The sequence below is a fragment of the Haliotis cracherodii genome, unplaced genomic scaffold (genome assembly GCF_022045235.1).
Source record: "Haliotis cracherodii isolate W230 unplaced genomic scaffold, xgHalCrac1.p SCAF_6, whole genome shotgun sequence".
Taxonomy (NCBI): domain Eukaryota; kingdom Metazoa; phylum Mollusca; class Gastropoda; order Lepetellida; family Haliotidae; genus Haliotis; species Haliotis cracherodii.
Window position 1 is genome coordinate 4511695 of NW_027266319.1, and position 13163 is coordinate 4524857.

At 39.1% G+C, this 13163-nt stretch overlaps 1 protein-coding gene across 1 annotated transcript; it reads left to right on the forward strand.

Annotated features, from left to right (window-relative positions):
- The first annotated feature begins 1939 nt into the window (after positions 1-1939).
- LOC139445787 (uncharacterized) lies at positions 1940-10393 on the forward strand. The gene is made up of 2 exons (XM_071227011.1): positions 1940-2026; positions 9154-10393. Exons 1-2 carry the CDS (start codon positions 2014-2016, stop codon positions 9528-9530), a joined length of 390 nt encoding a protein of 129 aa, XP_071083112.1. The 5' UTR covers positions 1940-2013; the 3' UTR covers positions 9531-10393.
- The last annotated feature ends 2770 nt before the right edge of the window (positions 10394-13163 follow it).

Here is a 13163-nt window from a genome sequence, read left to right on the forward strand (position 1 = left end):
CGTCACGCCAAAGACCCGGGTTCGGTTCCCCACATGGTTACAATGTGTGAAACCTAGCGTTAGAAATTGGCACTAGTCCTGTAGTCCTTGCCAAACTGCCCAATGGTAAAGGTATCATAAGGACTAGTAGTAATTTGCCCTTTTTAAGGGTTTTGCTATATGTTATCATTATAAGGACTAGTGGCCGAAAACTGTTAGTTTCTAACCCTGGAAGCCCATTTCTGGTGTCCTCCGCTGTGATATTGCTGGAATATTGCTAAAACCCTACTCACATACTCTCACTTGCTGTATCTCAATCACTGGATTGTCTGGTCCAGACTCGATTATTTTCAGACCGCCGTCATGTAGCTGGAATATTGCTGAGTGCGGCGTAAAACAACAGTTCAATCAACCAACCAACTGTATCTCAGAACACTGCTCTGTGTGATTGAAACGATCAGTTGTATAACCTCCTGAAATATTCCAATGACAATAATATTGTTTTATGACGCGTCAGCGTAATGCCAGCAAGAATAGGCTTAACATATTGTACCAATGTTGGAAATCGAACCAGGGGCGTCGGCGTGACGTACCAACTTTTCAAATACAAGATTACGCGACAACCCTTCAGTAACAATTTAGCATCGAGAGTTAACTCCCTTTGACCATAAACGTTCAAAGGCTCAACCAGCCATTACAATAGACAATATATACATTTCATATATATAGTGAGTAAATGAGTTGGGTTTAACGCCGCTTTTAACAGTATTCCAGTCATATCACGCCGTGTCAGCTTAATGTGGGATGAAAGCCCGAAGTGATGCAGGTCTCAGACGTTTACCACTTTGGTGAAACCCACGAGCACGGGTATGGTGCTGACAAACCTAGAAACATAATCGAGGTGAACCGGGATTCGAACCCACAATCATAGGTTTCTGGCATGCCCAAGGGACACAACTCTGCACAGCGAATCATACATACATACATACATACATATATATATATATATATATATATATATATATATATATATATATATGTTACAGCACTCTTCTTTAACGCACCTGTCAAAGCTTTAATATTTATTAATTTAATAGATCTGCTAGTTTCTCACGGATTTAAATATTTTAAAAATACAAAACATCACAAATGTTGTGGTCCAGCAAAGGTTTAAAAACATTTAGATCGTTATCAAATAGTTTTAAATGAAAATGTTTAAAATCCATTGATTTAAAAAAAATATTATGTATTATAAATTAGTTAATGTTAATTTTAATTTTAATTATGATTTTCAGTACTCAACAGTACGCCTAATTTGACATAAAGTTTTCAATTGAACACATTCACTTAATCGTCACGGCGTTCGGGAGGGGACACCCGGGAAAATTCAGGGTAGAAAAGGTCTTCAGCAACACATGCTTGCCGTAAAAGGCAACTAACGGGATCGGGTCGTAAGGTTTGCTTACTTGGTTGATGCATGTCATCGTATGTCAATTGCATAGATCGATCTTCATGATATCATTCACTGGATTTTCTGGTCCATATACTCGAATAATTACAGACGCCCGTCGTATAGCTGGATTCCTGCTGAATGCGGAGTTAAACAACAAACAAACAAACAAAAGGTACACCGGTATTTATATAAAACAAACGTATCATTATCGTCATCATCGTTGTCGTAGTCGTAGTCGTCGTCGTTGTTGTTCTTGTTTATAATTATCATCATCATTATTATTATTATTATTAAATAAGACCATTTTGAAGGCCTTAATGAGCGTATTTGTAAACAAATCGTCATAAATAATAACAAAATAAACCCGGTATCCTATATTTGAAAAAAATACGGCACACAGCCTATTACTGCGTGAATTGACTGCGTCACACAATGACAGCGAGAAGCCGTAACCCTTGAACCCGTAACTATGTACACGTTGCTAAGCGCCGAGGTCAACTGCACGAGAATTAACACGAACGCGGAGGTGTTTACGATACTATTTCTAACGAAAGAGCATTGTCCTTCAACCACACGGCACAATGGGAGAGGAAGGTGGGTTTTTAATCTAGAAATATGACATCGGACATCCAGACATAATATTCAAAGACCAGTCGATATAATTATGTAAGGTATTTTATGCAGATACCGGACACAAAAATCACCGTTGACAGGGTGGAAATCGCTACCGCTCGCTGGGGATATTTGAGTGGAATACATGTTGTTGACATCGAAGTATTGAAGATATGATTTGTCGAGTTGCCGGGCTGGGATATATTAGTCTACTCCACTGGGATCTCGCTGTCAATTAATTATTGGCAGCTCTTGGTGATAATCGATTGCACTCTCGTATTGATCCATGTTTCATTGATATCTGCGTGGATATCTGAAAGAGGGGTCAGCAGCGTAAATACGCTTGACTTTTTCCGTGGACTTTAAATATATACAAAACAATTTCGCATGAAAAGAGTGTATAAAGTAATAGTACATTTATCATATAATATAATTGAGAATGTGTAAAACGTAATCAAATCCTATATATGTCAATATATACACTGATATGTGGCCTTAGCACACAAGTGGGCAGGCGATTGGAATTAATTTGAATTAATTTCGACCGATATATTGTACATACAATACATATATAGGCACCTTTTGAATAATGAATGCTTGGTGTTTATTTGGAGGATTAGGCTATGAATATTCATGGTTTGAATTGAAATTGAATGGGCGTGAAAATAGTTAACTCCTATTTCTTTTTTATTCACTTCGCACGAAAGTAATCAACTGTTTCCTTTGTTAAAATTCTGTTTCTACACGGAGTAACCGTCCACGTAAAGATATTCTGGCTGGAGTGGAATGATTGTTTCATTCTATTCTATCAGATTAAAAAACATATTCGTGGTGATTCCGGGAAAGAATATGGGTCCCCAGCAACCTACATTTGTGCCCGGATGGGTCGGGTGGTCAGGCTTGATGACTTGGTTGATAGGCACGTCATCGTATCCCACATGCGTGGAACGAGGCTCATTTTACAAAGCGGCGTTACCCCCTGGATGCCACAGGGACATATATGTCCCTCCTCTACAACCCTCACTTTGAAGTCGAATAAATTTCAAAATACATCACCCACACAACTACACTTTACAGTTTTGAATAAGGTGGGAAATTCCCTGTTCTGTGATATCATCCACTGGCATTTAGGCCAAGCAGAATACTGAACATGACCTCTGAAAATTAGGTACATCGTAAATGTCGCCATTTTTTACACATTACTAAATCACCACTCACGGCGTTATTTACAGCATATTTTGAAATCTAAATTTCGGATATTTACTCGGAGAAATGAATTTCAAAAATAGCATATTAGTGATCACGGGTATCTGTCTTTTATGAAATCACCAGTGATCATTTCAAAACGTCTCCGATAACCCTAGAATCGGTTAGAATGTTTTGGAAAACACGAACGCCGAAGTGACCTTTCCGCCATATTGGATAGTGTTTACAAAATCACGTTTCAGGTACACCGGTTATGAGACGCCTGTAACATCACGTATATTTCAAACTTATTTGCGATTCCTACATCCTTGAATTCCTCATACATTTTAGAATCAAATGACCAGTGGTCTTTGTCACCAATACAAAGTGGCTAAATGAAATCAAGCAAAATAAGTTAGGTGTGAAAACGAACGCTGTGCTCGAAAAACTGCACATTGTTGAAATGTAAACAAAGCAAAATTCAGATTTTCTCCTATTTTGAGCTATCCATTCGTCTAATCGTTCAAGATATTGGCTCAACATTTTCAGAATATGCATGGGAAGAGAATCGTAGGAAGAATTAGGGAATTTCAAATAGATACATTGCAATGATTTGAAATTTTCAAAAGTTGTCAAAGTTACCGTTCTGGTTGACGCCATGACTGACGCAAAATCACGCACAACGACAACGGTATTTATCGGAATTGCTGACTATTTCCGTTTGTTCAGTGAAAATTATGACAAAAAATAACAGTACATAGATTGTCTGAATATTTCTGATTACTTACATGTCACATTTATGTTTATACGATCCCTGAATCAACGAAAGTCCCCTCGTACAATCCCGCGTACAGTTGACAGTGTACACGCCATTTTGTAAAAGTGGGTCACAGGTAGTGATGTCATACGTCAACATTGTTGTACATATTTGGTAATTTCTTTGCGGTAAAGGTCCTTGAATAAGAGTGCACACGATCATTGTATCATGCTGTTTACAGTTTCAGTTATGGCAGCCTTAGAAACTAACATTTTCAGTCCACTAGTCCTTATAATGATACCATATAGCAAAACCCCTAAAAATGGCAAATTTCTACAAGTCCTTATGATACCTTTAGTATTGGGCAGTTTGGCAAGGACTACAGGACTAGTGCCAATTTCTAACGCTGTTATGGTGTATATTTTGCATGTCTTTTATACATGTTTTCACACAATTAATTTCACTTTGGATATTTGTCAATGTTCAAAATGAAATCATACGTACATATAGGCCACAACATGTATGAACGAACCTTTGATAATCTCCTGTTTGTTTGAACATTGTTTACATAACAATGTGATAGGTTTATAGTGTCGACTACGATATTTCTTTCTTTTGGTTACAAGATGAACTCAGAAGTGTAAATGTAACTGCAGCATGTACGTATTTCTTGGGATGTGTAATAAGTCAATATTATAAGTTCATATAACCAATGTCCATGAATAGCCGTTTCATTTTATTTTATAACTAAAACTGAATATATTACTTTAACAAAATGGATAATATTTTTCGGTAAAATATATGCACACATTTCTGAAATGTCTTGGTCTTGGATTTGTCTTTTATGTCGTTGGATACAGAGAACAGTGATATCTAACGATTCGCCAGGTGCGCGTTTGTCACAAACAATTTACGAATTATTCCTCTCGTTTTGCATTATATAATCAATGGTTTCATTCTTTTTTTAGTATTGTGATCACAGGATAGTAAACAGTTTACTTTATTTCTCCAGGAATTGTATAATGTATAAAAATAAAACCCATGCCAGGTACCCCGTTGGATCAAACGTATACGATTATCCTGATAATTCTATACCAACAGAGCTTTCTTTGCATCTTTTATTGTTTAAGAAAAAATAACATAATCATGAACAAATATATGTCCAATATTGAATATAATTTTGGTTGTTTTGAAATATTCTTTTGGGTAATTCATAACGTAAATTGATGCCAAACAGGTGCGTGTCTTGTCCAATTAAGATACACGATAAACTATCTAATTGTTTACATATTCAAGACATTATCTACTTGGTGATAGCAGTCATTTTATGTTGTGTCGAAAAAGCGTCAAATTCCGTTCCACACATCGAAATTTTCCATACCATGAACGACAATTGTGGGGGATATATATTAATCAAAATACCAGTGTCGTCTTTTTCCGACGTTATCAAAGACATAAAACCAGCCATGACGTCAAAAAGAATGGTGTTATTTTTAGAGTATTTCATTACATTTGATGATAAGGCTAGTGCTCTATTAATAATGATGAAACAGTCAAATTACACTTACACAATCAGGAGAACGTTGGAATCTAAGGACTAAGTTATAGGTTAGTTAAGGCCATCCATTTGTCTATTACCTCCTTTTTATGAAGTACGATTTCATCATTTCTTATGGGTATATTTTATAACTAAACGTGTACAGTTTCAATATCGATATTTGTGTTGGAATAGTTTGGTTCCTCCTGAACAAAACACCATGAAAATATATTGTCCTTACCCACAGCTCCTTCTCACCAAGTGACCTGAGTTACAACCAACTAGATCTAAGCATAGCGGAGTTATGCCCCCTTTTCTTTGTACGTGTGTAACCTCTCTGTCACCTTTTGACGTCATAGAGAAAAATCAGTTTTCGTCATTTACGGCATGCTATTTTTGGAATTTAATGTTCATGGCGGATACAGCTTTTTTGAAAATTCTCGGACAACACTTAGGAGTGTCTTTTTTAAAACCGGTTTGATATTTACAGTTAAATTTACACCATCAAATGGGAAATTTAATATTCTCCACCTCTGCGTAATTTTATAGCCAGAGGTAGATCCAGTGCCGCATGAGCGCAATTCTCGCACAACCTTCACTTTTCCGATCTTAGGAAAATGTGCGTCAGAGAAAAAACTCGGCATCCAGAGAGTAAACAACAAACAAACAATGAGTTGGAATAACACTTGATCAGCAGTCTCATTACAATCAGACCCCTTTAGTCAAGTGAGACTGAGTTAAAGATTTGAATTTTATGAGACTGTAGACGTTTCCTATTTTTGGGCAGAAATATTTTAACCATTTTACCATTTATATAAAATAAACTGTATACAAACATTACTGTCAACAGGACTCATATTCACCAATGGCGTTAGGGTAGCCTAGTGGTTAAAGCGTCCGCTCGTCACGCCGAACGCCCCCGTTCGATTCCCCACATGGGTTCAATGTGTGAAGCCCATATCTGGTGTCCCCCGCCGTGATATTGCTGGAATATTGCTAAAAGCGGCGTAAAAACATACTCAATCGCAATCATTATCATCAGGGTACTGACAGGTCAATGAACAAAGAGTGAAAGTTGGATTCGAACCAACAACTCTCCAGTCCCAGCACTAAATGTTAATCTGCACAGCGTTGTGGCATGACTACTAGGCAACCCATGCTCCGATGCGAATGAGTGAGTGAGTGAGTGAGTATGGTTTTACGCAACTTTAATACATTCCACCAATAACCACGCCCGACATTGGCTCCACGCATTGTTCCCATGTGAGGTATCGAACTCGGGTCTTCAGAAAAGGTCTTCAGCATCCCATGCTTGCCGTAAAGGCGACTATGCTTGTCGTAAGAGGCGACTAACGGGATCGGGTGGCTCCCTGACGAGGTTGATGCATGTCATCGTATCCCAAATGCGTGGATCGATGCTCATGGTGTCATTCACTTGACTGTCTGGTCAAGACGCGATTATTTACAGACCGCCTTCATATAGCTGGAATATTGCTGAGTGCGGCGTAAAACAACAAACAAACAAACAAAAACCTCCCCACGGTGTTGCGAATGGAGCTAGCTGCATGTCAAATGCCAGCTGATTAATCTTGTGTCCTCGCACAGAAATATGAAGTTCTGATTAAAATAATGATTTTATATACTTTTTTATTATCAAACACGCTATTTCTATATACTTATGTGTTTGATACTGTTAAACGGTTGGCACGGTTTCATTATTACATTCAGACCTTCAGATTCATGTCGGTCATTAGAACCAGACTGAGTGTGTATGGTTTTACGCCGCTTTTAGCAATGTTCCAGCAATATCACGACGGGGGACACCAGAAATGGGCTTCACACGTTGAACCCATGTGGGGAATCGAACCCGGATCTTCGACGTGAAGAGCGAACGCTTTAACCACTAGGCTACCCGACCGCCCCCTGAACCAGACCGAATGCGGCAGCGAGAACTAAGATCTGATTTTAATGAGATTGTTGAAAAACTGCATTTATAAATTAAAAATTCCGGGTACATTGTTTTTGTTTTAAAAAACCTAAAAAAACACCCTCCCTGCGTCCTATTCCGGTTACTGGAGTGTCCTTCATACCTGTAATTAAACTATCACTGTTACCTGACCCGACACACGACCCTCTCCACCTGACTGAAGATGTCAAGAGATACCGAACCACTACAATAGATCTGTGTGTGTGTGTGTGTGTGTGTGTGTGTGTGTGTGTGTGTGTGTGTGTGTGTGTGTGGAACTATCCACACACCGTCATTTACAAACGCTTTATGTGTCGATGTCACCCTATCCGCGGATCAATGATTTATTTACCTTCCATTTTTACCTTGTAATAACCGATAACAAAAGCGTCGATTATAGCCACTCAACCCTTAGAGCGCTCCTCACAAGTCAATAGAACTTGTGGCAATGCGGCCAATTAATCAACAACTGTCAGCAATAATGCTGATAATTGCACTGTTCTGCTTTTATGTGCGTGTTGAGATTATGGCAAAGGTAATAAAGTCTGGCAGAGTCTATTGTGAGGGGTATGTTGTATAGCAGCCAGGTCAACGGGTAATTATTGGTGATTCCGCGTTCGACTTTCAATAAGCTCTTAAACAAAACGTGTGAACACTTGGGCTGAAGAAGGCGGGTGGGACTGTCTTGATATTCAGTGAGATTTACCTATAAGCTTGCCCACGGCATTGAAAGGACGAACGTGTTGAAGCTGTTCGATTTTGACAATCAAGTCTGTTTATAAGGCGACTCTATTGGATCTTGTGTGGTGTTGGGTGGACATACACGGTCTAGGATTTCATTTTTGTGTTGGGATCGGCGTATATTCGGATGCGATGGAAGCGAGAACCAAACCAGGAAAGCGTTCCGTACGATGTAAGGTGTTTTCGAGTTTTCTTTTTAAAATATATTCCTGGTTATTGTAGGATTGTGGTGGCATGCAAATGAGAACCCAACGTGCATGCCATGTTGGTGTGTTTCGGCACCAGGCTCTCAAGTAGTGTTTTTGCGATTTTTCCATCTTTTCACCTAATTTCTGCACTTGCTCATTTTTTCACACACTAATCAATCCCAATCAATGCAGAAATGACAAAAAAATTTGGTATTATTTTTGTGTGGATATCGGCATTGAACGAAATAGGCGACATGAAACTGGAACTGTAGGGGACATGAAAGCAGACTCCAAGATGATATGTGATATGAAACCAAAGATTTCATGTGGATTCCAAATGAACCAAAAACACGTTTCATGAAATTTGTCATACGACACCCAATATTATTATTTACCTTAGTTACACATATGAAATCCTGCCATTATATGTTGTTTGGCTTGTTGTTAAACGCCACACACACATGATGGCGCTTGTTTCTTACCGTCAAAGGCGACTAGGCTTGTCGTAAGAGGCGACTAACGGGATCCGGTGGTCAGGCTCGCTGACTTGGTTGATGCATGGATCGATGATTATGATGTCAGTCACTGGATTGTCTGGTCCAGACGCGATTATTTACTGACCGCCGTCATATAGTTGGAATATTGCTGAGTGCGGCGTTAAAGAACAAACAAACAAACCCTTGCACGCTGACAAACTGTAAGGTATTAACCCACACGTTGTTCTCCATGTTACAGTCAATACAGTCCCGTTAAAGAAGGACGTGGAAGTTCTCACCGACTCCAGTCTCGTGATGCTGGCCCGCAATGTAGGACAGGAGAACCTTAACGGCGTCGTGTTGGCAATGATGCTCAACATCCCCACCACCACCATCGTCAACTGCATCTGCGACATCGGCGGCGACAGCAGATGCGAAGAGAACGAGAAGCTTCGTGTATCGGTTGCGGAGAAGTGTCTTCTGTTTTGGAAGAAGATGACGGCAGAAGTGAAGACAAAGGACAGAGTGAAGTACATGGAACGCGCACTCCGCGAGATGGGGAAGAACGATATTGCCGATGTGTTTGTTGACAGACATTCCAACAACCAGGAGATCACACAAGACGCCTTCCTGTAGAGAGCAGAGACTGTTATAATGACTTTGGGGATGGAGTCTTGGTCGGGTGGGGTTGGGGGGTTGGAGAACATACTCGATTAACCAGTGGGTTATTTCGCCGAATTCTCAAAAGTTAATTGATTGGTCGTTAAGCTCATCAGCGAAAGAAATTCTGTGCTAGGTTGATGATTGGACGGACATTGCAACCACCCTTCCAAACGAAGCTTTGCTAGCGAATGGCATTCGTCACCAATCGCTCCTTTCCGTAACCGGTTTGTGCCGGATTATCACGAGTGGTCACGAATGGGTCGCGGGTAGTTGACATTATAAAATAGTGAGGATATTTTACACTGGAATATTGGGGAACCTGAGGGGTGGGTGCATAGACCATGGGCCGAGCTTGGTTAACTCGACATGACAGTGTAATGTGATTACATACGTGAAAAAACGACTGGATATCTATTACCTCCCTTTGTTGTTCCTGGATATGCTTCTGTCTACCAACAATCAGTGTTCTGTATGTAACCCTCTTCAATCAAGATTGCGGGCGTCAGCTAGACATGAACAGTTCGAAGACAACTGTTGGCAACAATGAAATATGTAACTGTATATAATGCAAAGGTGTTCGGTTTCTTCACATTATTTCAAAATAATACTTGACAAAAAAAATATGTTGAAAGAATGCGGTATAAATAAGAGATATATGATGGGCAATTCTCGCTTAGATAAAAAGGACGTAAGAGATATACTTCCTGTCAAAGAAATTATTGTGATGGGATATGTCATTCACAGATGTTCATTATTTATATAAGAACAAAACAGTTACGTTTGAATTAGTGTATGTACATGTATGTGCCTTTGTATAAACGTTAAGTAATGTTAGATGTACCATATATATTTTGTAAAAAAATAAATTCTTCTTTGACGCTGTATTGAGTGAGTGAGTTGTGTTTTACCCTGCCCCGGGAACAGAATTAAAGTTATATCATGACGTTTCAGATTGGTGTGAGAGAAAGCCCGAATAGGTGGCTACCACTTTGGAGAAGCCCATGATGGTGTATGGTGCTGATAAACCTAGAAATATTATCAGACGAATGTGGAATATCGAAACTACCATCAAAGCTTTTTGGTACGCCAATGGAGGCGCAACTATGCACAGAGAATTGAGGCGCCTTCGTCCACCATCACACGAATACTGTGACTCATGCGTTAAACCCAACTCGAACACTCACTCTTTGAAAACAGTATCTGAATATCAGATTATACCCGTAACCTCAATCACGTGTGAACAGAAACTATATTTATACACCTTTATGACTTTTTAGGATGGGAATAGTTTTACTCTATATGCAAAAATAAACTCAAACAAAAGTCTACATGTGAATGGGGGTTTAAGATTAGACCACCCATGCCGACATTTGGCAATTTCATCTGTCTTGATCCATAGTGTAAAACGTTATATCCCTCCAGCTGGGAACATGGATCAGTGCAAACGGGTTCACAGTCGTGTCTCGAGGGGAATAGTTTACACTAGCTTTTACATCTGCATTGTCAAAATTTGTAACAAATATTATAGCACATATCACCAATTATTTCTCTTTTCTTTACTAACAAATAAGCAGGCGAAATACCTTCGTTGTGCGTCCGATATAAATACAAGCAATATAAATATGGGTGGCGATTGGCGACCTTGCCCAAGTCGGATTATGTGAGATTGGGTTTAGGTATGATTTTAAAGGACAATAAGGCGTTTGTTGTTTTCATTTAGTTTGAGAATAAGTTTCCTTGAGTCAATCAATCAAAATTCATTCTCATAAGACCACCCACGGTGGTACAAGAGCATATTTGACATATCATTGTATAATATATATAACACATGACAAGATGGTATGGCGGTAAACATGTAGAACTATTTCGTGTTCACGGTATTAAATATCAATTGTATAAATTTAGAGTTTTTTCAGTACCTTTAATTTCTGTGAACATAAATGTTGTTTATATTTACATAAAGCTGGCCATAAATAAAAATATTTATCTAAATATATTAATCTTTAATTCTCGAGGGCTTTACATTTAAACAGAGAATGAAATTCGTCTCCAATAGATGGTGTTTTGCAGAGATGGCACGGTCTTTACTCCCGGGGTGTATATGCAATGTCATCTGCTAGATTCTACAGGTATATTATGATTTGTGATTCTAAATTGAAGTAGGGAATACAAAATATTCGTTTGGGAGAAATGAATATTTTTTAAAGGAAGGCACATTTTTAAAGGAAGAATATCCGTTACCCCCAGAGTTTGACAGTGAGTACTATTCCATGATTAGAAGAAGTGACCTGTCAGCGTTCTTTCTATCTTTGTAAGCCACGAAGCGTCAAGTCCTGGGGTTATGAAACACTTCACTTAATGAACAGCGATCAAGTATATTTTCAGCCTTATAAAGCCAGCCATTTTACTATTAACATGTTAGCTGTGGTTATCTTCACATCTATTTCAGGCATGTTTTAAAGAGAGTTCTACCAATTAAAAGAAAGATAATTGAGTAAGTGTTTGAGTTGGGTTTAACGCCGCTTTTAACAGTATTCCAGTCATATCGAGGCGTGTCAGCTTAATGTGGGAGGAAAGCCCGAAGTGATGCAGGTCTCAGACGTTTACCACTTTGGTGAAACCCACGAGCACGGGTATGGTGCTGACAAACCTAGAAACATAATCCAGGCGAACCGGGATTTGAACCCACAATCATAGGTTTCTGGCGTGCCCAAGGGACGCAACTCTGCACAGCGAATCGCGGCGCCTTAGACGACTGGGCCACCCGTGCCCCCAAAAGAGATAAACTCAGAAACTGCCATGGCATACAATGACTCATCTCCCCGAGGCAAGAGAGTTAACTGACTTTAAAAGTCCTGGACTTATATAGTCAGTTAACTCTCTTGCCTCGGGGAGATGACAATGACTCCGTTGTGAACTAGCTGGACGCATGCATGGGAATAAACTCCATGTATGAACACGATCTTCTGAAGATGTTGTTATCGTGACATAAAAGTTCACTTGTCAGATAGAAATCAGTGCTGGTACACAAACTTTCTTTTTGGTCCTTACACTCCTCGATAAACATTGGAATGCTCTGATTTGAGATTGTTAATCTCCACGTACTGACCCGTCGAATATGCTTGAATACACAGTGCTAATTGGTCAAACACTCGTTTCTTACTGTTAGTCTGTTACAGAGAATATTTCATGTATCTTGTGAAATATGATACATCCCTCACTGAGTGGCGTGTAAAAGGAGATATTTTCACTCTCGGCTGGTAGGGATAGAGATATTTCATGTCCTTATGAAAATGAAGGATTACAACTTGTTGAATGATGTACATGTTTAAAATTGAACTGAATATGCTTGTTCCTTGACATTATTGAATCCCGCTCGCATGGCAACTTATCCAAGCAGTCACATTCAGACCTTACCTGGACACTCAGAATTAAAGTTTGAGTAATGTATTCGGCATGTTAAATGTGTGAATACACCTATAATAAACTTGTTACCTTTAGTAAAACAAGTTACACACTACATATAACCGGCTGCAGGATTTCATTATCTTGTCAGTATGTAGTGTACGTCTAAATACGAGGTATGTTTATGTTTGTTTGTTTGTT